General features: G+C 44.8%; 1 protein-coding gene across 1 annotated transcript in view; it reads left to right on the forward strand.

Moving 5' to 3' along the window:
• The window catches only part of LOC140494433 (relaxin-3-like), a 39,808-nt gene extending 17,771 nt beyond the window's left edge, over window positions 1–22,037 (forward strand). The window contains exon 2 of the mRNA XM_072593617.1: window positions 21,439–22,037. Coding sequence (XP_072449718.1) covers window positions 21,439–21,752 — 314 coding nt within the window. The 3' untranslated portion in view covers window positions 21,753–22,037. The remainder of the gene's footprint in view (window positions 1–21,438) is intronic.
• The last annotated feature ends 2,664 nt before the right edge of the window (window positions 22,038–24,701 follow it).

Below are 24,701 nucleotides of genomic sequence, written 5' to 3' on the forward strand. Positions count from 1 at the left end.
ATTTTATAATACAGTAAGTAGCATCTAGCCCAGGACTCAAGGTCCGATTCTATAATACAGTCAGTAGCATCTAGCCTAAGACTCAGGGTCAGATTCTATAATGCAGTTGGTAGCATCTCGCCCAGGACTCAGGGTCAGATTCTATCATGCATCATTAGCATCTAGCACAGGACTCAGGGTCAGAATCTATAATACAATCAGTAGCATCTAGCCCAGGTCTCAGGCTCAGATTCTATAACACAGTTAGTAGCATCTAGCCCAAGACTCAGGGTCAGAGTCTATAATACAGTAAGTAGCATCTAGCCCAGGACTCAGGGTCAGAATTTATAATACTATCAGTAGCATCTACCCAGGACTCAGGATCAGATTCTATAATACAGTATGTAGCATCTAGCCTGTGACCCAGGGTCAGGTTCTATAATACAGTCAGTCGCATGTAGCCCAGGACTCAGGGTCTGGTTCTATAATACAGTAAGTCGCATCTAACCTGGGACTCGATCAGATTCCATAATACAATAAGTTGAATCGAGCCGGGGACTCTGAGTCAGATTCTATAAAACAGTAAGTAGCATCTAGCCCCAGACTCAGCGTCAGATTCTCTAATACAGTCAGTAGCATCTGGCTGGGTCTCAGATCAGATGCTATAATACCGTAAGTAGCATCTAGCCCAGGACCCAGGGTCAGATCCTATAATACAGTAAGGTGCATCTCACCCGGGACTCAGGGTCAGATTCTATAATACAGTAAGTAGCATCTAGCCCAGGATCCAAGGTCAGATTCTATAATGCAGTCAGTAGCATCTAGCCCGAGACTCTGGGTAAGATTCTATAATACAGTATGTAGCGTCTAGCCCGTGACTCAGGGTCAGATTCTATCATACATTCAGTAGCGTCTACCCAGGACTCAGGGTCAGATTCTATAATGCAGTCAGTAGCGTCTAGCCCGTGACTCAGGGTCAGATTCTATAATACAGTATGTAGCGTCTAGCCCGTGACTCAGGGTCAGATTCTATCATACATTCAGTAGCATCTACCCAGGACTCAGGGTCCGATTCTATAATACAGTCAGTAGCATCTAGCCCAGGACTCAGGGTCAGATTCTAGAATGCAGTAAATAGCATCTAGCCCAGGACTCAGGGTCAGATTTTTTAATACATTCAGTGGTATCTAGCCTAGGATTCAGGGTCAGATTCTTTCATACAATAAGTAGCATCTAGCCCACACTTTAGGGTCAGATTCTATCATACATTCAGTAGCATCTACCCAGGACTCAGGGTCAGATTCTATAATACAGTCAGTAGCATCTAGCCCAGGTCTCACGGTCAGATTCTAGAATACAGTAAGTAGCATCTCGTCCGGGACTCAGGGTCAGATTCTATAATAGAGTCAGTAGCATCTATTCCAGGACATAGGGTGAGATTATATAATACAGTCTGTAGCATCTAGTCCAGGACTCAGGTTCAGATTCTATAATACAGTAAGTAGCATCTAGCCAGGGACTCAGGGTGAGATTCGATAATACAGTCAGTAGCATCTAGCCCAGGACCCAGGGACAGATTCTATAATGCAGTAAGTAGCATCTAGCCCAGGACTCAGGGTCAGATTCTATAATACAGTATGTAGCGTCTAGCCCGTGACTCAGGGTCAGATTCTATAATAGTCAGTAGCATCTAGCCCAGGACCCAGTGTCAGATTCTATAATACAGTAAGTAGCATCTAGTTCAGGACTCAGGGTCAGATTCTATAATACAGTCAGTAGCATCTAGCCTAAGACTCAGGGTCAGATTCTATAATGCAGTTAGTAGCATCTCGCCCAGGACTCAGGGTCAGATTCTATCATGGAACATTAGCATCTAGCACAGGACTCAGGGTCAGATTCTATAATACAGTAAGTAGCATCTACCCTGGGACCCAGGGTTAGATTCTATCATGCAGTCATTAGCATCTAGCAACGGACTCAGGGTCAGATTCAATAATACAGTCAGTAGCATCTAGCCCAGGACTCAGGGTCAGGTTCTATAATACAGTAAATTGCATCTAACCTGGGACTCGGTCAGATTCCATAATACAGTAAGTTGCATCGAGCCTAAGACTCAGGGTCAGATTCTATAATACAGTCAGTAGCATCTAGCCCAAGACTCAGGGTCAGAGTCTATAACACAGTCAGTAACATCTAACCCAGGACTCAGGGTCAGGTTGTATAATGCAGTCAGTAGCATCTAGCCCGGGACTCAGGGTCAGATTCTATAATACAGTAAATTGCATCTAGCCGAGGACTCAGGGTCAGATTCTATAATACAGTCAGTAGCATCTAGACAAAGACCCAGGGTCAGATACTATAATACAGTTAGGAGCATCTCGCCCAGGACTCAGGGTCAGATTGTATAATAGTCAGTAGCATCTAGCCTGGGACCCTGGGTCAGATTCTATCATGCACTAAGTAGCACCTAGACCAGTACTCAGGGTCAGATTCTATAATACAGTAAGTAGCATCTACACTGGGACCCAGGGTTAGATTCTATCATGCATCATTAGCATCTAGCACAGGACTCAGGGTCAGATTCTATAATGCAGTAAGTAGCATCTAGCCCAGGACTCAGTGTCAGATCCTATAATACAGTAAGTAACATCTAGCCGAGATTCAGGGTCAGATTCTATAATACAGTCAATTGCGTCTAGCCGAGGACTCAGGGTCAGATTCTATAATACAGTCAGTAGCATCTAGCCTAAGACTCAGGGTCAGATACTATAATACAGTTCGTAGCATCTCGCCCAGGACTCAGGGTCAGATTCTATAATGCAGTAAATAGAATCTAGCCCAGGACTCAGGGTCAGATTCTATAATACAGTCAGTGTCATCTAGCCTGGGACCCAGGGTCAGATTCTATCATGCACTAAGTAGCACCTAGCCCAGTACTCAGGGTCAGATTCTATAATGCAGTTAGTAGCATCTCGCCCAAGACTCAGGGTTAGATTCTATCATGCATCATTAGCATCTAGCACAGGACTCAGGGTCAGAATCTATAATACAGTCAGTAGCATCTAGCCCAGGACTCAGGCTCAGATTCTATAATATAGTCAGTAGCATCTAGCCCAAGACTCAGGGTCAGAGTCTATAATACAGTCAGTAGCATCTAGCCCAGGGACTCAGGGTCAGGTCCTATAATACAGTCAGTAGCATCTAGCCCGGGACTCAGGGTCAGATTCCATAATACAGTAAGTTGCATCTAGCCAGGGACTCAGGGTCAGATTCTATCATATAGTAAGTAGCATCTAGCTCGGGTTCCAGGGTGAGATTCTAGAATAGAGTCAGTAGCATCTAGCCCCTCTCTCAAGGTCATATTCCATAACGCAGTCAGTAGCATCTAGCCCAGGACTCAGGGTCAGATTCTATAATACAGTCAGTAGCATCTAGCCGGGGACTCAGGGTCAGATTCTATAATACAGTCAATAGCATCTAGTCCGGGGCTCAGGCTCAGTTTGTATAATACAGTGAGTAGCATCCAGTCCGGGACTCAGGGTCAAATTCTATACGACAGTCAGTAGCATCTAGCCCGGGTCCCAGGGTGAGTTTCTATAATACAGTAAATAGCATCTAGTCCGGGACTCTTGTGTCAGATTCTATAATACAGTAAGTAGCATCTAGTCTGGGACTCAGGGTCAGATTCTATAATAGAGTCAGTAGCATCTAGTCCAGGACTCAGTTTCAAATTCTATAATACAGTAGGTAGCATCTAGCCAAGGACTCAGGGTCAGATTCTATAATACATGAAGTAGCATCTAGCCCGAGACTCAGGCTCAGATTCGATAATACACTCAGTAGCATCTAGTCTGGGAACTTGGGTTAGATTCTATCATACAGTAAGTAGCATCTAGCACGGGACTCAGGGTCAGATTCAATAATACAGTCAGTTGCATCTGGACCAAGACTCAGGGTCAGATTCTATAATACAGTCAGTAGCATCGAGCCGGTGACTCAGGGTCAGAGTCTATAATACAGTCAGTAGCATCTAGCCCAAGACTCAGGGTCAGAGTCTATAATACAGTCAGTAGCACCTCGCCCAGGACATCAGGGTCAGATTCTATCATGCATCATTAGCATATAGCACAGGACTCAGGGTCAGAACCTATAATACAGTCAGTAGCATCTAGCCCAGGACTCAGGCTCAGATACTATAATACAGTTAGTAGCATCTCGCCCAGGACTCAGGGTCAGATTCTATAATACAGTCAGTAGCATCTAGCCCAGGTCTCACGGTCAGATTCTAGAATACAGTAAGTAGCATCTCGTCCGGGACTCAGGGTCAGATTCTATAATAGAGTCAGTAGCATCTATTCCAGGACATAGGGTGAGATTATATAATACAGTCTGTAGCATCTAGTCCAGGACTCAGGTTCAGATTCTATAATACAGTAAGTAGCATCTAGCCAGGGACTCAGGGTGAGATTCGATAATACAGTCAGTAGCATCTAGCCCAGGACCCAGGGACAGATTCTATAATGCAGTAAGTAGCATCTAGCCCAGGACTCAGGGTCAGATTCTATAATACAGTATGTAGCGTCTAGCCCGTGACTCAGGGTCAGATTCTATAATAGTCAGTAGCATCTAGCCCAGGACCCAGTGTCAGATTCTATAATACAGTAAGTAGCATCTAGTTCAGGACTCAGGGTCAGATTCTATAATACAGTCAGTAGCATCTAGCCTAAGACTCAGGGTCAGATTCTATAATGCAGTTAGTAGCATCTCGCCCAGGACTCAGGGTCAGATTCTATCATGGAACATTAGCATCTAGCACAGGACTCAGGGTCAGATTCTATAATACAGTAAGTAGCATCTACCCTGGGACCCAGGGTTAGATTCTATCATGCAGTCATTAGCATCTAGCAACGGACTCAGGGTCAGATTCAATAATACAGTCAGTAGCATCTAGCCCAGGACTCAGGGTCAGGTTCTATAATACAGTAAATTGCATCTAACCTGGGACTCGGTCAGATTCCATAATACAGTAAGTTGCATCGAGCCTAAGACTCAGGGTCAGATTCTATAATACAGTCAGTAGCATCTAGCCCAAGACTCAGGGTCAGAGTCTATAACACAGTCAGTAACATCTAACCCAGGACTCAGGGTCAGGTTGTATAATGCAGTCAGTAGCATCTAGCCCGGGACTCAGGGTCAGATTCTATAATACAGTAAATTGCATCTAGCCGAGGACTCAGGGTCAGATTCTATAATACAGTCAGTAGCATCTAGACAAAGACCCAGGGTCAGATACTATAATACAGTTAGGAGCATCTCGCCCAGGACTCAGGGTCAGATTGTATAATAGTCAGTAGCATCTAGCCTGGGACCCTGGGTCAGATTCTATCATGCACTAAGTAGCACCTAGACCAGTACTCAGGGTCAGATTCTATAATACAGTAAGTAGCATCTACACTGGGACCCAGGGTTAGATTCTATCATGCATCATTAGCATCTAGCACAGGACTCAGGGTCAGATTCTATAATGCAGTAAGTAGCATCTAGCCCAGGACTCAGTGTCAGATCCTATAATACAGTAAGTAACATCTAGCCGAGATTCAGGGTCAGATTCTATAATACAGTCAATTGCGTCTAGCCGAGGACTCAGGGTCAGATTCTATAATACAGTCAGTAGCATCTAGCCTAAGACTCAGGGTCAGATACTATAATACAGTTCGTAGCATCTCGCCCAGGACTCAGGGTCAGATTCTATAATGCAGTAAATAGAATCTAGCCCAGGACTCAGGGTCAGATTCTATAATACAGTCAGTGTCATCTAGCCTGGGACCCAGGGTCAGATTCTATCATGCACTAAGTAGCACCTAGCCCAGTACTCAGGGTCAGATTCTATAATGCAGTTAGTAGCATCTCGCCCAAGACTCAGGGTTAGATTCTATCATGCATCATTAGCATCTAGCACAGGACTCAGGGTCAGAATCTATAATACAGTCAGTAGCATCTAGCCCAGGACTCAGGCTCAGATTCTATAATATAGTCAGTAGCATCTAGCCCAAGACTCAGGGTCAGAGTCTATAATACAGTCAGTAGCATCTAGCCCAGGGACTCAGGGTCAGGTCCTATAATACAGTCAGTAGCATCTAGCCCGGGACTCAGGGTCAGATTCCATAATACAGTAAGTTGCATCTAGCCAGGGACTCAGGGTCAGATTCTATCATATAGTAAGTAGCATCTAGCTCGGGTTCCAGGGTGAGATTCTAGAATAGAGTCAGTAGCATCTAGCCCCTCTCTCAAGGTCATATTCCATAACGCAGTCAGTAGCATCTAGCCCAGGACTCAGGGTCAGATTCTATAATACAGTCAGTAGCATCTAGCCGGGGACTCAGGGTCAGATTCTATAATACAGTCAATAGCATCTAGTCCGGGGCTCAGGCTCAGTTTGTATAATACAGTGAGTAGCATCCAGTCCGGGACTCAGGGTCAAATTCTATACGACAGTCAGTAGCATCTAGCCCGGGTCCCAGGGTGAGTTTCTATAATACAGTAAATAGCATCTAGTCCGGGACTCTTGTGTCAGATTCTATAATACAGTAAGTAGCATCTAGTCTGGGACTCAGGGTCAGATTCTATAATAGAGTCAGTAGCATCTAGTCCAGGACTCAGTTTCAAATTCTATAATACAGTAGGTAGCATCTAGCCAAGGACTCAGGGTCAGATTCTATAATACATGAAGTAGCATCTAGCCCGAGACTCAGGCTCAGATTCGATAATACACTCAGTAGCATCTAGTCTGGGAACTTGGGTTAGATTCTATCATACAGTAAGTAGCATCTAGCACGGGACTCAGGGTCAGATTCAATAATACAGTCAGTTGCATCTGGACCAAGACTCAGGGTCAGATTCTATAATACAGTCAGTAGCATCGAGCCGGTGACTCAGGGTCAGAGTCTATAATACAGTCAGTAGCATCTAGCCCAAGACTCAGGGTCAGAGTCTATAATACAGTCAGTAGCACCTCGCCCAGGACATCAGGGTCAGATTCTATCATGCATCATTAGCATATAGCACAGGACTCAGGGTCAGAACCTATAATACAGTCAGTAGCATCTAGCCCAGGACTCAGGCTCAGATACTATAATACAGTTAGTAGCATCTCGCCCAGGACTCAGGGTCAGATTCTATAATACAGTCATTAGCATCTAGCCAGGGACTCAGGGTCAGATTCTATCATACAGTAAGTAGCATCTAGCCCGGGTTCCAGGGTCAGATTCTAGAATACAGTCAGTAGCATCTAGCCAAGGACTCAGGGTCAGATTCTATAATACAGTCAATAGCATCTAGTCCGGGGCTCAGGCTCAGATTCTATAATACAGTAAGTAGCATCTAGCCAGGGACTCAGGGTGAGATTCGATAATACAGTCAGTAGCATCTAGCCCAGGACCCAGGGACAGATTCTATAATGCAGTAAGTAGCATCTAGCCCAGGACTCAGGGTCAGATTCTATAATACAGTATGTAGCGTCTAGATCGTGACTCAGGGTCAGATTCTATAATAGTCAGTAGCATCTAGCCCAGGACCCAGTGTCAGATTCTATAATACAGTAAGTAGCATCTAGTTCAGGACTCAGGGTCAGATTCCATAATACAGTCAGTAGCATCGAGCCTAAGACTCAGGGTCAGATTCTATAATGCAGTTAGTAGCATCTCGCCCAGGACTCAGGGTCAGATTCTATCATGGAACATTAGCATCTAGCACAGGACTCAGGGTCAGATTCTATAATACAGTCAGTAACATCTAGCCTAAGACTCAGGGTCAGATACTATAATACAGTTAGTAGCATCTCGCCCAGGACTCAGGGTCAGATTCTATAATACAGTCAGTAACATCTAGCCTAAGACTCAGGGACAGATACTATAATACAGTAAGTAGCATCTAGCCCGGGTTCCAGGGTGAGATTCTAGAATAGAGTCACTAGCATCTATTCTGGGACTCAGGGTCAGATTCTAGAATACAGTCAGTAGCATCTCGCCCAGGACTCAGGGTCAGATTCTATCATGGAACATTAGCATCTAGCACAGGACTCAGGGTCAGATTCTATAATACAGTCAGTAGCATCTAGCCTAAGACTCAGGGTCAGATTCTATAATGCAGTTAGTAGCATCTAGCCTAAGACTCAGGGTCAGATTCTATAATACAGTCAGTAGCATCTAGCCTAAGACTCAGGGTCAGATTCTATAATGCAGTTAGTAGCATCTCGCCCAGGACTCAGGGTCAGATTCTATCATGGAACATTAGCATCTAGCACAGGACTCAGGGTCAGATTCTATAATACAGTCAGTAGCATCTAGCCTAAGACTCAGGGTCAGATTCTATAATACAGTCAGTAGCATCTAGCCTAAGACTCAGGGTCAGATTCTATAATACAGTCAGTAGCATCTAGCCTAAGAGTCAGGGTCAGATTCTATAATACAGTCAGTAGCATCTAGCCTAAGGCTCAGGGTAAGATTCTATAATACAGTCAGTAGCATCTAGCCTAAGACTCAGGGTCAGATTCTATAATACAGTCAGTAGCATCTAGCCCAAGACTCAGGGTCAGAGTCTATAACACAGTCAGTAGCATCTAACCCAGGACTCAGGGTCAGGTTGTATAATGCAGTCAGTAGCATCTAGCCCGGGACTCAGGGTCAGATTCTATAATACAGTAAATTGCATCTAGCCGAGGACTCAGGGTCAGATTCTATAATACAGTCAGTAGCATCTAGACAAAGACCCAGGGTCAGATACTATAATACAGTTAGGAGCATCTCGCCCAGGACTCAGGGTCAGATTGTATAATAGTCAGTAGCATCTAGCCTGGGACCCAGGGTCAGATTCTATCATGCACTAAGTAGCACCTAGACCAGTACTCAGGGTCAGATTCTATAATACAGTAAGTAGCATCTACACTGGGACCCAGGGTTAGATTCTATCATGCATCATTAGCATCGAGCACAGGACTCAGGGTCAGAATCTATAATACAGTCAGTAGCATCTAGCCCAGGACTCAGGCTCAGATTCTATAATATAGTCAGTAGCATCTAGCCCAAGACTCAGGGTTAGATACTATAATACAGTTAGTAGCATCTAGCCCAGGACTCAGGGTCAGATTCCATAATACAGTAAGTTGCATCTAGCCAGGGACTCAGGGTCAGATTCTATAATACAGTCAGTAACATCTAGACTAAGACTCAGGGTCAGATACTATAATACAGTTAGTAGCATCTCGCCCAGGACTCAGGGTCAGATTCTATAATACAGTCAGTAACATCTAGCCTAAGACTCAGGGACAGATACTATAATACAGTAAGTAGCATCTAGCCCGGGTTCCAGGGTGAGATTCTAGAATAGAGTCACTAGCATCTATTCTGGGACTCAGGGTCAGATTCTAGAATACAGTCAGTAGCATCTAGCCCAGGACCCAGGGTCAGATTCTATAATACAGTCAGTAGCATCTAGCCCAGGACTCAGGGTCAGATTCTATAATACAGTCAGTAGCATCTAGCCCAGGACTCAGGGTCAGATTCTATAATACAGTAAGTAGCATCTAGCCCAGGACCCAGGGTCAGATTCTATAATACAGTCATTAGCATCTAGCCAGGGACTCAGGGTCAGATTCTATCATACAGTAAGTAGCATCTAGCCCGGGTTCCAGGGTGAGATTCTAGAATAGAGTCACTAGCATCTATTCTGGGACTCAGGGTCAGATTCTATCATATAGTAAGTAGCATCTAGCTCGGGTTCCAGGGTGAGATTCTAGAATAGAGTCAGTAGCATCTAGCCCCTCTCTCAAGGTCATATTCCATAACGCAGTCAGTAGCATCTAGCCCAGGACTCAGGGTCAGATTCTATAATACAGTCAGTAGCATCTAGCCGGGGAGCCAGGGTCAGATTCTATAATACAGTCAATAGCATCTAGTCCGGGGCTCAGGCTCAGTTTGTATAATACAGTGAGTAGCATCCAGTCCGGGACTCAGGGTCAAATTCTATACGACAGTCAGTAGCATCTAGCCCGGGTCCCAGGGTGAGTTTCTATAATACAGTAAATAGCATCTAGTCCGGGACTCTTGTGTCAGATTCTATAATACAGTAAGTAGCATCTAGTCTGGGACTCAGGGTCAGATTCTATAATAGAGTCAGTAGCATCTAGTCCAGGACTCAGTTTCAAATTCTATAATACAGTAGGTAGCATCTAGCCAAGGACTCAGGGTCAGATTCTATACTACAGTCAGTAGCATCTAGTCCAGGACTCAGGGTCAGATTCTATAATACATGAAGTAGCATCTAGCCCGAGACTCAGGCTCAGATTCGATAATACACTCAGTAGCATCTAGTCCGGGAACTTGGGTCAGATTCTATCATACAGTAAGTAGCATCTAGCACGGGACTCAGGGTCAGATTCAATAATACAGTCAGTCGCATCTGGACCAAGACTCAGGGTCAGATTCTATAATACAGTCAGTAGCATCGAGCCGGTGACTCAGGGTCAGAGTCTATAATACAGTCAGTAGCATCTAGCCCAAGACTCAGGGTCAGAGTCTATAATACAGTCAGTAGCACCTCGCCCAGGACTCAGGGTCAGATTCTATCATGCATCATTAGCATATAGCACAGGACTCAGGGTCAGAACCTATAATACAGTCAGTAGCATCTAGCCCAGGACTCAGGCTCAGATACTATAATACAGTTAGTAGCAGCTCGCCCAGGACTCAGGGTCAGATTCTATAATACAGTCATTAGCATCTAGCCAGGGACTCAGGGTCAGATTCTATCATACAGTAAGTAGCATCTAGCCCGGGTTCCAGGGTGAGATTCTAGAATAGAGTCACTAGCATCTAGTCTGGGACTCAGGGTCAGATTCTAGAATACAGTCAGTAGCATCTAGCCAAGGACTCAGGGTCAGATTCTATAATACAGTCAATAGAATCTAGTCCGGGGCTCAGGCTCAGATTCTATAATACAGTAAGTAGCATCTAGCCAGGGACTCAGGGTGAGATTCGATAATACAGTCAGTAGCATCTACCCCGGGTCCCAGGGTGAGTTTCTCTCATACAGTAAATAGCATCTAGTCTGGGACTCTTGTGTCAGATTCTATAATACAGTAAGTAGCATCTAGTCTGGGACTCGGGGTGAGATTCTATAATAGAATCAGTAGCATCTAGTCCAGGACTCAGTTTCAAATTCTATAATACAGTCAGTAGCATCTAGTCCAGGACTCAGGGTCAGATTCTATCATACAGGAAGTAGCATCTAGCACGGGACTCAGGGTCAGATTCAATAATACAGTCAGTCGCATCTAGACCAAGACTCAGGGTCAGATTCTCCAATACAGTCAGTAGCATCTAGCCTAGGACTCAGGCTCAGATAACATAATACAGTTACTAGCATCTCGCCCAGGATGCAGGGTCAGATTCTATAATATATTCAGTTGCATCTAGCCTAGGATTCAGGGTCAGATTCCTTCACACAATAAGTAGCATCTAGACCACGATTCAGTGTCAGATTCTTTTATACAGTCAGTAGCATCTAGCCCGGGACTAAGGGTCAGATTCTATAATGCAGTATGTAGCATCTGCCCCAAGACCTATGGTCAGATTCTATAATACACTAAGTAGCATCTAGCTGGGACTAAGGGTCAGATTCTATAATGCAGTATGTAGCATCTAGTCCAGGATTCAGGATCAGATTCTATCATACATTCAGTGGCATCTAGCCTAGAATTCAGGGTCAGATTCTTTCATACAATAAGTAGCACCTAGCCCACGATTCAGGGTCAGATTCTATCATACAGTCAGTAGCATCTAGCCCCTGACTCAAGGTCATATTCCGTAACGCAGTCAGTAGCATTGAGCCCGGGGTTCAGGGACAGATTCTATAAGACAGTCAGTAGCATCTAGCCCAGGACTCAGGGTCAGATTCTATAATACAGTCAGTAGCATCTAGCCCAGGACTCAGGGTCAGATTCTATAATACAGTCAGTAGCATCGAGCCCAGGACTCAGGGTCAGATTCTATAATACAGTCAGTAGCATCTAGCCCAGGACTCAGGGTCAGATTCTATAATACAGTCAGTAACATCTAGCCTAAGACTCAGGGTTAGATACTATAATACAGTTAGTAGCATCTAGCCCAGGACTCAGGGTCAGATTCTATAATACAGTCAGTAGCATCTAGCCCAGGACTCAGGGTCAGATTCTATAATACAGTCAGTAACATCTAGACTAAGACTCAGGGTCAGATACTATAATACAGTTAGTAGCATCTCGCCCAGGACTCAGGGTCAGATTCTATAATACAGTCAGTAACATCTAGCCTAAGACTCAGGGACAGATACTATAATACAGTAAGTAGCATCTAGCCCGGGTTCCAGGGTGAGATTCTAGAATAGAGTCACTAGCATCTATTCTGGGACTCAGGGTCAGATTCTAGAATACAGTCAGTAGCATCTAGCCCAGGACCCAGGGTCAGATTCTATAATACAGTCAGTAGCATCTAGCCCAGGACTCAGGGTCAGATTCTATAATACAGTCAGTAGCATCTAGCCCAGGACTCAGGGTCAGATTCTATAATACAGTAAGTAGCATCTAGCCCAGGACCCAGGGTCAGATTCTATAATACAGTCATTAGCATCTAGCCAGGGACTCAGGGTCAGATTCTATCATACAGTAAGTAGCATCTAGCCCGGGTTCCAGGGTGAGATTCTAGAATAGAGTCACTAGCATCTATTCTGGGACTCAGGGTCAGATTCTATCATATAGTAAGTAGCATCTAGCTCGGGTTCCAGGGTGAGATTCTAGAATAGAGTCAGTAGCATCTAGCCCCTCTCTCAAGGTCATATTCCATAACGCAGTCAGTAGCATCTAGCCCAGGACTCAGGGTCAGATTCTATAATACAGTCAGTAGCATCTAGCCGGGGAGCCAGGGTCAGATTCTATAATACAGTCAATAGCATCTAGTCCGGGGCTCAGGCTCAGTTTGTATAATACAGTGAGTAGCATCCAGTCCGGGACTCAGGGTCAAATTCTATACGACAGTCAGTAGCATCTAGCCCGGGTCCCAGGGTGAGTTTCTATAATACAGTAAATAGCATCTAGTCCGGGACTCTTGTGTCAGATTCTATAATACAGTAAGTAGCATCTAGTCTGGGACTCAGGGTCAGATTCTATAATAGAGTCAGTAGCATCTAGTCCAGGACTCAGTTTCAAATTCTATAATACAGTAGGTAGCATCTAGCCAAGGACTCAGGGTCAGATTCTATACTACAGTCAGTAGCATCTAGTCCAGGACTCAGGGTCAGATTCTATAATACATGAAGTAGCATCTAGCCCGAGACTCAGGCTCAGATTCGATAATACACTCAGTAGCATCTAGTCCGGGAACTTGGGTCAGATTCTATCATACAGTAAGTAGCATCTAGCACGGGACTCAGGGTCAGATTCAATAATACAGTCAGTCGCATCTGGACCAAGACTCAGGGTCAGATTCTATAATACAGTCAGTAGCATCGAGCCGGTGACTCAGGGTCAGAGTCTATAATACAGTCAGTAGCATCTAGCCCAAGACTCAGGGTCAGAGTCTATAATACAGTCAGTAGCACCTCGCCCAGGACTCAGGGTCAGATTCTATCATGCATCATTAGCATATAGCACAGGACTCAGGGTCAGAACCTATAATACAGTCAGTAGCATCTAGCCCAGGACTCAGGCTCAGATACTATAATACAGTTAGTAGCAGCTCGCCCAGGACTCAGGGTCAGATTCTATAATACAGTCATTAGCATCTAGCCAGGGACTCAGGGTCAGATTCTATCATACAGTAAGTAGCATCTAGCCCGGGTTCCAGGGTGAGATTCTAGAATAGAGTCACTAGCATCTAGTCTGGGACTCAGGGTCAGATTTTAGAATACAGTCAGTAGCATCTAGCCAAGGACTCAGGGTCAGATTCTATAATACAGTCAATAGAATCTAGTCCGGGGCTCAGGCTCAGATTCTATAATACACTAAGTAGCATCTAGCCAGGGACTCAGGGTGAGATTCGATAATACAGTCAGTAGCATCTACCCCGGGTCCCAGGGTGAGTTTCTCTCATACAGTAAATAGCATCTAGTCTGGGACTCTTGTGTCAGATTCTATAATACAGTAAGTAGCATCTAGTCTGGGACTCGGGGTGAGATTCTATAATAGAATCAGTAGCATCTAGTCCAGGACTCAGTTTCAAATTCTATAATACAGTCAGTAGCATCTAGTCCAGGACTCAGGGTCAGATTCTATCATACAGGAAGTAGCATCTAGCACGGGACTCAGGGTCAGATTCAATAATACAGTCAGTCGCATCTAGACCAAGACTCAGGGTCAGATTCTCCAATACAGTCAGTAGCATCTAGCCTAGGACTCAGGCTCAGATAACATAATACAGTTACTAGCATCTCGCCCAGGATGCAGGGTCAGATTCTATAATATATTCAGTTGCATCTAGCCTAGGATTCAGGGTCAGATTCCTTCACACAATAAGTAGCATCTAGACCACGATTCAGTGTCAGATTCTTTTATACAGTCAGTAGCATCTAGCCCGGGACTAAGGGTCAGATTCTATAATGCAGTATGTAGCATCTGCCCCACGACCTATGGTCAGATTCTATAATACACTAAGTAGCATCTAGCTGGGACTAAGGGTCAGATTCTATAATGCAGTATGTAGCATCTAGTCCAGGATTCAGGATCAGATTCTATCATACATTCAGTGGCATCTAGCCTAGAATTCAGGGTCAGATTCTTTCATACAATAAGTAGCACCTAGCCCACGATTCAGGGTCAGATTCTATCATACAGTCAGTAGCATCTAGCCCCTGACTCAAGGTCATATTCCGTAACGCAGTCAGTAGCATTGAGCCCGGGGTTCAGGGACAGATTCTATAAGACAGTCAGTAGCATCTAGCCCAGGACTCAGGGTCAGATTCTATAATACAGTCAGTAGCATCTAGCCCAGGACTCAGGGTCAGATTCTATAATACAGTCAGTAGCATCGAGCCCAGGACTCAGGGTCAGATTCTATAATACAGTCAGTAGCATCTAGCCCAGGACTCAGGGTCAGATTCTATAATACAGTCAGTAACATCTAGCCTAAGACTCAGGGTTAGATACTATAATACAGTTAGTAGCATCTAGCCCAGGACTCAGGGTCAGATTCTATAATACAGTCAGTAGCATCTAGCCCAGGACTCAGGGTCAGATTCTATAATACAGTCAGTAACATCTAGCCTAAGACTCAGGGTCAGATACTATAATACAGTTAGTAGCATCTCGCCCAGGACTCAGGGTCAGATTCTATAATACAGTCAGTAACATCTAGCCTAAGACTCAGGGACAGATACTATAATACAGTAAGTAGCATCTAGCCCGGGTTCCAGGGTGAGATTCTAGAATAGAGTCACTAGCATCTATTCTGGGACTCAGGGTCAGATTCTAGAATACAGTCAGTAGCATCTAGCCCAGGACCCAGGGTCAGATTCTATAATACAGTCAGTAGCATCTAGCCCAGGACTCAGGGTCAGATTCTATAATACAGTCAGTAGCATCTAGCCCAGGACTCAGGGTCAGATTCTATAATACAGTCATGAGCATCTAGCCGGAGTCTCAGGGTCAGATTCCATAATATAGTCAGTCACACCTAGTCTGGGACTCAGAGTGAGATTCTATAATGCTTTCAGTAGCATTCAGCCCGGGACTCAGGGTCAGATTTTATCATACATTCAGTGGCATCTAGCCCACGATTCGGTGTCAGATTCTATAATACAGTCAGTAGCATCTAGCCCAGGATCCAGGGTAAGATTCTTTAATACAGGAAGTAGCATATAGCCCCGGACTCAGGGTCAGATTCTATAATACAGGAAGTAGCATCTACCCCACAACCTAAGGTCAGATTCTATAATATAGTAAGTAGCATCTAGCCCAGGACTTAGAGTGAGATTCTATAATACAGTCATTAGCAGCTAGCCGGAGTCTCAGGGTAGATTCCATAATATAGTCAGTCGCACCTGGTCTGGGACTCAGGGTGAGATTTTATAATACAGTCAGTAGCATTCAGCCCGTGACTCAGGGTCAGATTTTATAACATTTTAAATAGCAACTAGCCCAGATCACAGGGTCAGATTCTATAATGCAGTAAATAGCATCTAGCCCGGGACTCAGGGTCAGATTCTATAATACAGTAAGTAGCATCTAGCCCAGGACCCAGGGTCAGATTCTATAATATAGTAAGTCGCACCTAATCCGGGACTCAGGGTGAGATTCTATAATGCATTCAGTAGCATTCAGCCCAGGACTCAGGGTCAGATTCTATATTACACTAACTAGCATCTAGCCCAGGACCCACGGTCAGATTCTATAATACAGTAAGTAGCATCTAGCCCGGGTCTCAGGGTCAGATTCTATAATAAAGTAAGTAGCATCTAGCCCAGGACGCAGGGTCAGATTCTATAATACAGTAAGTAGCATCTAGCCTGAGACTCTGGGTCAGATTCTATCATACAGTCAGTAGCATTCAGCCCAGGACTCAAGGTCCGATTCTATAATACAGTAAGTAGCATCTAGCCCAATACTCAGAGTCAGATTCGATAATATTCAGTAACATCGTGCTGGGGACTCCGGATCAGATTGTATAATACAGTAAGTAGCATCTAGTCCAGGACTCAGGGTCAGATTCTATAATACAGTAAGTAGCATCTAGCCAGGGACCCAGGGTCAGATTGTATAATGCAGTAAATAGCATCTAGCCCGGGACTCAGGGTCAGATTCTATAATACAGTCAGTAGCATCTAGCCTAGGACTCAGGGTCAGATTCTATCATGCAGTAAGTAGCATCTAACCCGGGACTCTGGGTCAGATTCTATAATACAGTAAGTAGCATCTACCCCACAAATTGCGGTCAGATTCCATTATACATTAAGTAGCATCTATCCCAGGACGCAGGGTCAGATTCTTTAGTACAGTCTGTAGCAGATGGCCCAGGACTCAGGGTCAGATTCGAGAATACAGTAAGTAGCATCTAGTCCAGGACTCAGGGTCAGATGGTATAATACAGTCATTGGCATCTAGCCCACGACTTAAGGTCAGATTCTATAATACAGTAAGTAGCATCTAGCCGCGGACTCAGGGTCAGATTCTATAATACATTGAATAGCATCTAGTCTGGGGACTCAGGGTCAAATTCTATAATACAGTCAGTAGCATCTACCCCACGATTTATGGTCAGATTCTATAATACAGTCAATAGCATCTATCCCGGGACTCAGGGTCAGATTGTATAATACAGTCAGTAGCATCTACCCCATGAGTTATGGTCAGATTTTATAATACAGTTAGTTGCATCTAGCCGGGACTCAGTGTCAGATTCAAGAATACAGTAAGTCGCATATAGCCCAGGATTCAGGGTCAGATTCTATAATGCAGTAAGTAGCGTCTATCCCAGGACTCAGGGTCAGATTCTATAATACAGTCAGCAGTATCTAGCATGGGACCCAGGGAACGATTCTCTCGTACATTTAGTAACATCTAACCCAGGACTCAGGGTCAGGTTGTAAAATACAGTAAGTACCATCTCGCCTGGGACCCATGGTTTGATTCTCTCATACATTCAGTCGCATCTATCCCGGACTCAGGGTCAGATTCTATAATACAGTCAGCAGCATCTAGCCTGGGGACTCAGCGTCAGATTGTATAATAGTCACTAGCATCTAGCCTCGGACCCAGGGTCAGATTCTATAATACAGTCAGTAGCATCTAGCCTGGGAGTCACGATCAGCTTCAATAATAGTGAGCAGCATCTATCCAGTGACTCAGGGTCAGATTGTATAATGCAGGGAGTATCAGCTACCCTGGGGTGCAAGCTCCATCAATCTAACTCAGTGTGTATTATATCCAATTGGGATTTTTTGAACGAAGCGTCTTTATCCAGAGAATGGTAACAATGCAGTTCTCAGTCTTAAATGGAGATGTTCAGATGAATGGTGTCAATGTGTCTAAGGGGACTGCAGACACATACAAGGGAGCAATGAACAGAAGGATGTGTGAATCGCAGACTTTGTGCAACAAGAAGGCGATAAGGAAGGATGTTGTTCAACATAAGAGGCTGCAGGAATGATTTACAAGGATGTTGCCAGGTTTGAAGGGTTTGAGCTGTAGGCAGAGGCTGAATAGGCTGGGCCTGTTTTCCCTGGAGCGTCGTAGCTGAGGGGTGGCCTTATGGAGGTTTATAAAATCATGAGGGGCGTGGATAGGATAGGGAGACAAGGTATCTTTCCCAAAGTGGGGGAATCAAAAACTAGAAGGCATAGTTTTAATGTGAGAGGGGAACGATTTGAAAAGGACCTGAGGGGCAACCTTTCCATGCAGTGGATGGTGTGTGTGTAGAATAAGCTGCAAGAGGAAATGATGGAGGTTGGTACAATTGCAACATTTAAAATGCATCTGGATGGGTATATCAATAGGAAGGGTTTGGAAGGATGGGTCAAATACTGACAAATGGGACTAGGTTAGATTGGGATGTCTGGTGGGCACCGCAGAGTTTGTTTCAGTGCTGTATGACTCTAGGGCTATGTCTGTACTAGCTCTACAAAAGAGCATTAGGAGTTAGTGCCTTCCTCCTGCCTTTTCCCTGTGACTCTGCACATTGTTTCTGTTAAAATAACCATCCAGGACCCTCTTGAATGTCTTGATTGAACCTGCCTCCACCACACTTCCAGCTAGTGTATTCTCGAGTCTAGCTACACGCTGTGTGAAAAGGATTTATCTCACATCAACTTTGCTTCTTTGCAAATTGTCTTAAATCTGTGCTGCCTGGGTCTGGAAGATGCAGCGTGTGGGAACACTCACACAGAGAATAAACATTGACAGTGACTAGTTAATTCTAAAGGCATGTTCCTGTGCCATAAATACTACAAATTCTGACAGAGAAAATGTAAGACATGGGCAAATTAGTGCTTGTAAGATAAGGTGATGAATGTGTTTTTTGTTAAAATTAATGGAAATAACACATAGACAGCATTCAAATAGTAGATTTTGTCTGTAGGTCAAATCATATAAAATGTCTTTAGCCTTCCACAATTGTGATGTCAAGCAAATTATACAGTGAAACGCTAAGTAATTGGAAACTTTATTTTGAGTTCATCAAGCCACAAGATGTGACGATTTGACAGTGTAATTCTTTCTAATTCTAGTCAGCAGGGCTTTAGATACAGAGTAAATCTCCCTTTAGTCTTTTAAACTGAAAATAACGTGCCCCTGACACTGTCCTCATCAAACATTCGCAGGACAGAGTCAGTACAGGGTTAGATACAGAGTAAATCTCCCTCTGGTCTTTGAAACTCAAAGTAAAGCTTCTTCGGCACTGTCCCCATCAAACACTCCCCAGACAGGTAACAGCACAGGATTAATTACATTGTGAAAGCTGACCTCACCTTTATCTCTTTTGACACAGTTGCTAAATTATTAGACTGCACATCCAAGATTCAGTACTGACTGAGCAGACTTTCAATGTTGGGAAGATTGAAGTGATTGTTTTTGGTCTTTGCTGCACACTGGCCTCCTGTAGCAGTTGACTCCATCCCACTATCCAACAACTGGCTGAGATTAAGCCCGCCACTTTGCAACAATGGGGCGATTTTTAACCCCAAAGGTCAGCTCGTGACTACAGACACGCACTGTCACTAAAATCATCTCTTCCCACCTCCTTAATGTTGTTTGCTTTCACTCTGTCTCAGCTCAGCTGCTGATGTAATATTCACTCGTACCATTATGTCCAAACCTGACCATTCCGATGCAGGGCCGGCTGGTCTCCCATATCTGACCCTCTGTAAACGGCACATCATCCAAAACTTTGCTGTGTTAGTTTGAATTGAACCCAGCCGTTTTCCCCTCTGCCTTCCTCTGGGTGCTCACCCAGAACTGTTCTTGTTCAAACAATGATTGGATTTTAAGATTCTCCTCCTTGTTTTCCAATATCCAAAATCTACTTTCAGGTTTCCCCTGCACCTTCCCTGTAGCTGTAACACTATGTTCTGCAGTCAGCTCTATTACCTTGATGTACGTATGACTTGTCTGGTTAGCATGCAAAACAATACTTTTCACTGTATCATGGCACAGGTAACAATCATAAATCAAATCAATCAATCCTTGGCTTCACCCCTCCCTAACTGTGGGATCTTCTCCAGCTTCATAATCCTCTGAGATCTCAGTCCTCCTTCCATTCTGCCCAGCCTGGTTTGAAGCTCTCTGTTCAACAGTTGTGCCTTCAGTTGTGTAGGCCTCAAGTCTTGGGGGTCCCCCTCTCCACCGCACTTTCCTCTTTGATGAGTGTCTTTAAAACCTACCCCTTTGAGGAAGATTTTGGCCACCTGTCCCAGCATTTCCTTTGTAGCTCGCTGCTGTACTGCTCTTCATGATTGCTGCTGTGAACTATATTCCCTTTCATTGCTCCCGTGACCCTGCAGACTTCTCAGGTCCTTCGGGAACTGGAGGTCAATGAGCCCACCTCCCACAGACACTCTGAGCGGCTTAGAGGAAACATTGGCTGTGAAGCACATTCCCAGAGAGACAAATCAGTCAGGAGGATGGAGGAATGAAGTTCCTGCTTGTACTGGACCTCTGTTCTGAGGGGGATGGATGAGTTGGACCTGGATATCTCACTGACCAATTTTACCTTTTTTTCCCCTTTGGACTGTGGTGTTTCATTACATTAATGCCGCTATTCAAATGCAAACCTTAATTGCTGACAGCTCTGACCACTGTTTGGACTAGCATTTCTTGCCCATCCCTAATTTTCCAGAGCCAGTTAAGAGTCAACCACATTGCTGGAGCCTGGAGTCACATGTAGACCAGGTAGAGATGACAGCTTCCCTCCCATTAGTGAAGGACATTAGTGAACCACATGGGCCTTTCCCGATTATTATGGGCCATCATTATAGACTCACAGAATCTCTCCAGTGTTGAAGCAGGCCATTTGGCCCATCGAGTCCACACCGACCCTCCGAAGCAAGCATCCCACCCAGATCCACTCCCCTACCCTAGCCCTGTAATGTTGTATTTCCCTATCTACCGAGCCTGCACATCCCTGGACATTATGGGCAGTTTAGCATGACCAATCTACCTAACTTGCACATCTTTGGATTTTTAATTCCTGATTTTTTCTTAAATTGAACTCAAGTTGCATCATTTGCCACAGAAGGATTTGAACCTAAGTCTCTGGATTAGTAGTCTAATGACAATACCACAAGACCATCATTATCCCATTAAAACAGATAAGAGTGATAACACTACCAGGCCATCCCCTCCCCATATTCAGTTACAGAAGCAGAAAGGGCATTCAAGAGCTATTGTAAAATAATTTGTACCTACTGCACTTCATAACATGCTTACTTGTTCATATGTTGAAGGTGTCCTCTTGGACTCATTGGATGAGAGCTCACTGAATTCACCCAATGAGGAGCCTGAAGCCGAAGAGAGGGATGACACTGAACCAGAGACCCCAGTTGGTGAGAGCAAGGCACTCCTTCCCCACTTTGAGGACCAAAGAGCCCTCGTTGGATCAAATGAGGATTGGGAGGAAGATCAAGGAGCCAGGTTAGCTCCAGCTTTCCGCGTCACTTTGGAACGAAAATCTTCAAGATCCAAACGCAGCGCCTCAGGACTGGCCAAGAGTTGTTGTAAGCGAGGCTGCACCAGGAGTGAAATTGCCAGACTTTGTTAATTGATTGGCCTTTTCCCAGGGTCAACCTGATGCCCAGGATTCATTTGCCACTGTGTCTGACATTAGTCCCAAAGGATTTTGTTCATTTTGTCTCCCAGGTTTACCCTTACTTGAGAATACCAGCCTTCATACAATCAGGAAACCAGCATTCTCTGGAACTTGACCATCAATGCCAGCACGATTGGTTGGTAAGGATGCCAGTTGCAAACACATGAGTCAGAGTGTCAATTGCCCTGAACACCTTACCCATTGTCACCTCTGGTGACACCAAGTGGTCCAAACTAATCTCACGGCAACAAGACCAGGAATTGCTGGAGAAACTCAGCGAGTCTGGCAGCATCAGTGGAGAGAGAAACTGAGTTAATGTCTCGAGCCCAGTGTTCCTTCTTCTGAAACAGTTCTACTGCCAGACATGTTGAGTTTCTCCAGCAATTTCTGGTCTTGTTTCAGATTACCAGCATCTGCAGTTCTTTGTTTAATTTCAATCTCAAGGTGAGTCCATCAGAAATAACGAACATAAACTATGACATGGAAACAGAGTATTCATGACCCCTCTCACCCCTCCACGAGTCTATGCCAGGGTCGCAACTCCACACCAGCCTTCCCCACCTCTCTAACTCTGACAGCATTGAGTCCCTTTACCTGATGGGACATGGTCCTCTTGTGGAAATGGCTTTTAACTAATAAAAGGGAAACAGGGCAGGACATTTCTGTTTTTTTTAGGATTGAACATAACTTTGTGTTAATGGGTTGGCGATAGGGAAAGTGGAGAAGTTGGAGGGGGAGAGGGGGAACAGTGGGGCAGAAGGTTAGAATTTCTCTTGTGCAAAATGTGTACTGACCAGATAACCAGGTTTACAAAGACAGGATAGACAGAAAGGAACTTTTCCCCTCGGAGGAGGTTACAGATTTGAGGTGAGGGACAGTAGCTTTAAAGGGATGTGAAGAAAATATATTACACCCAGAGGGTAGTGGGAGGTAGAGGCAGAAACCCTCATCACATTGAAGTATTTAGATGTGCACTTGATGTACAAGGCTGTAGGCCAAGTCCTTCATCAAGAATGCTCAAAACATCGATTCTCCTGCTCCTCGGATGCTGCCTGACCTGCTGTGCTTTTCCAGCACCACACTCTTGACTCTGATCTCCAACATCTGCAGTCCTCATTTTCTCCTGTAAGCCAAGTGCTTGATAACAGGATTAGAATCGTTAGGTGGTTGTTTTTGACCAGCATAGGGATGAAGGGCCTTTTTCTGTGCTATTAACCTCTGTGACAGTTCAACTGAAACAACAAGAAGTAACAATTGCTGGAGGAATTTCTAACCCTGTTGTCTTTGGTTGGCTTGGTGGCTCAGTGGTTAGCACCGCTGCCTCACAGGGCAATTCCAGTCTCAGGGGACTGTCTATTTGGAGTTAGCACACTCTCCCCCTGTCTGAGCTGGCTTCCTCCCACAGCCTAAAGTTGTGCAGGCTAGGTGGATTGGCCATGGTAAATGCAGGGATAGGGTAGGGGTTGGGATGGCTCTTCAGAGGGTTGGTGTGGACTCGATGGGCTGAACGGCTTGCCTCCAAACTGTAGGGATTCTATGATTCTGCGATCAGGTTCAGCTCTTACCAGCTCTCCTCAAGTAATTTGGTGACTTAATGTATTGCAGCTGCAGTCACCTGGTCTGTCAATGGCCCATCCACAACTGCCGAATCAACTTGGATTTAATCTGTCACTCGCAGGAAAAGAGAAAGATTGAGGTGTACAGAAAGCCAAAGAAAGGGAAGAAGAGACCATAAAACCTGGTTAAAGCTGTCAGTTCACAGAGGAAATGTCAAGGAGAAGAGAGGGGAGTGAGAAAGTCGAGGGATTTAGAGATGGAGGCGACTGTGTGGGACTAGGGTAGCCATGAATCGTAGGGGTTCAGCAACTGTTGTTCTGTGCACAGAAAAGCTCTATTGGCTCCCCATTTCTAATGGTATCATTTCCTTTTCCCCTGAAAGTGTTGATCCTAGCGTGAGATCCATGATGCTCACTCAAACTTCACCCTCATCCCAGGAACTGTCATCAAGTCAGATGTCTGCCCAAGCCAGTCACGGTGGCCCAGTGGTTAGCACTGCTGCCTCACAGCGCCAGAGACCCGGGTTCAATTCCCGCCTCAGGCAACTGACTGTGTGGAGTTTGCACGTTCTCCCCGTGTCTGCGTGGGTTTCCTCCGGGTGCTCCGGTTTCCTCCCACAGTCCAAAGATGTGCAGGTCAGGTGAATTGGCCATGCTAAATTGCCCGTAGTGTTAGGTAAGGGGTAAATGTAGGGGTATGGGTGGGTTGCGCTTCGGCGGGGCGGTGTGGACTTGTTGGGCCGAAGGGCCTGTTTCCACACTGTAAGTAATCTAATCTAAAAATCCCAAATTCATCCTTAATAGGAATCATGGAAAACACTAAGCAGAGATCAAAATCCTGATTCCAATCCCAGCCGGTGCCCCAGCCCCTTTCCACTTTCGGATGGTGGATCATGGGGGAAAAGCAGTGAGTTCAGAGATACCCCTCTACTAACTGCTTCACACTTCTGGCTGTCTGCAATTTCCCACAAAGCAAGGGGAGTTAAAATCAGGTCAATGTTTCTAAACAAATTTTGAAACTCCGACCTCAGTCTGGCAAAGTTCAGTGGACCAGTTTTTACCAGGTTTAACAGATAAAAGAAGTGTCAAAAATTACATTAATCTGGTTTCTTATCCTGTCATTTCAAAGTCCCAGAGCTTGACAGACAATGAAATAGTTCTTAAATTGGATTGACTGTTATGTGGATAAATTAATGTACAAACACACATCTAACCTGTTCTGCCATTTTCCACAGTCTATGTCCACCTCATGAGACAACACTTATGTTAACTCCCATAACATCTTGGTAATGTAGTGCTGAAAGATCTCCCAGATGTTTATTACAGCCTGGAAAAGACATATACT

This window comes from Chiloscyllium punctatum, chromosome 24 (genome assembly GCF_047496795.1).
Source record: "Chiloscyllium punctatum isolate Juve2018m chromosome 24, sChiPun1.3, whole genome shotgun sequence".
Classification (NCBI taxonomy): Eukaryota; Metazoa; Chordata; class Chondrichthyes; order Orectolobiformes; family Hemiscylliidae; genus Chiloscyllium; species Chiloscyllium punctatum.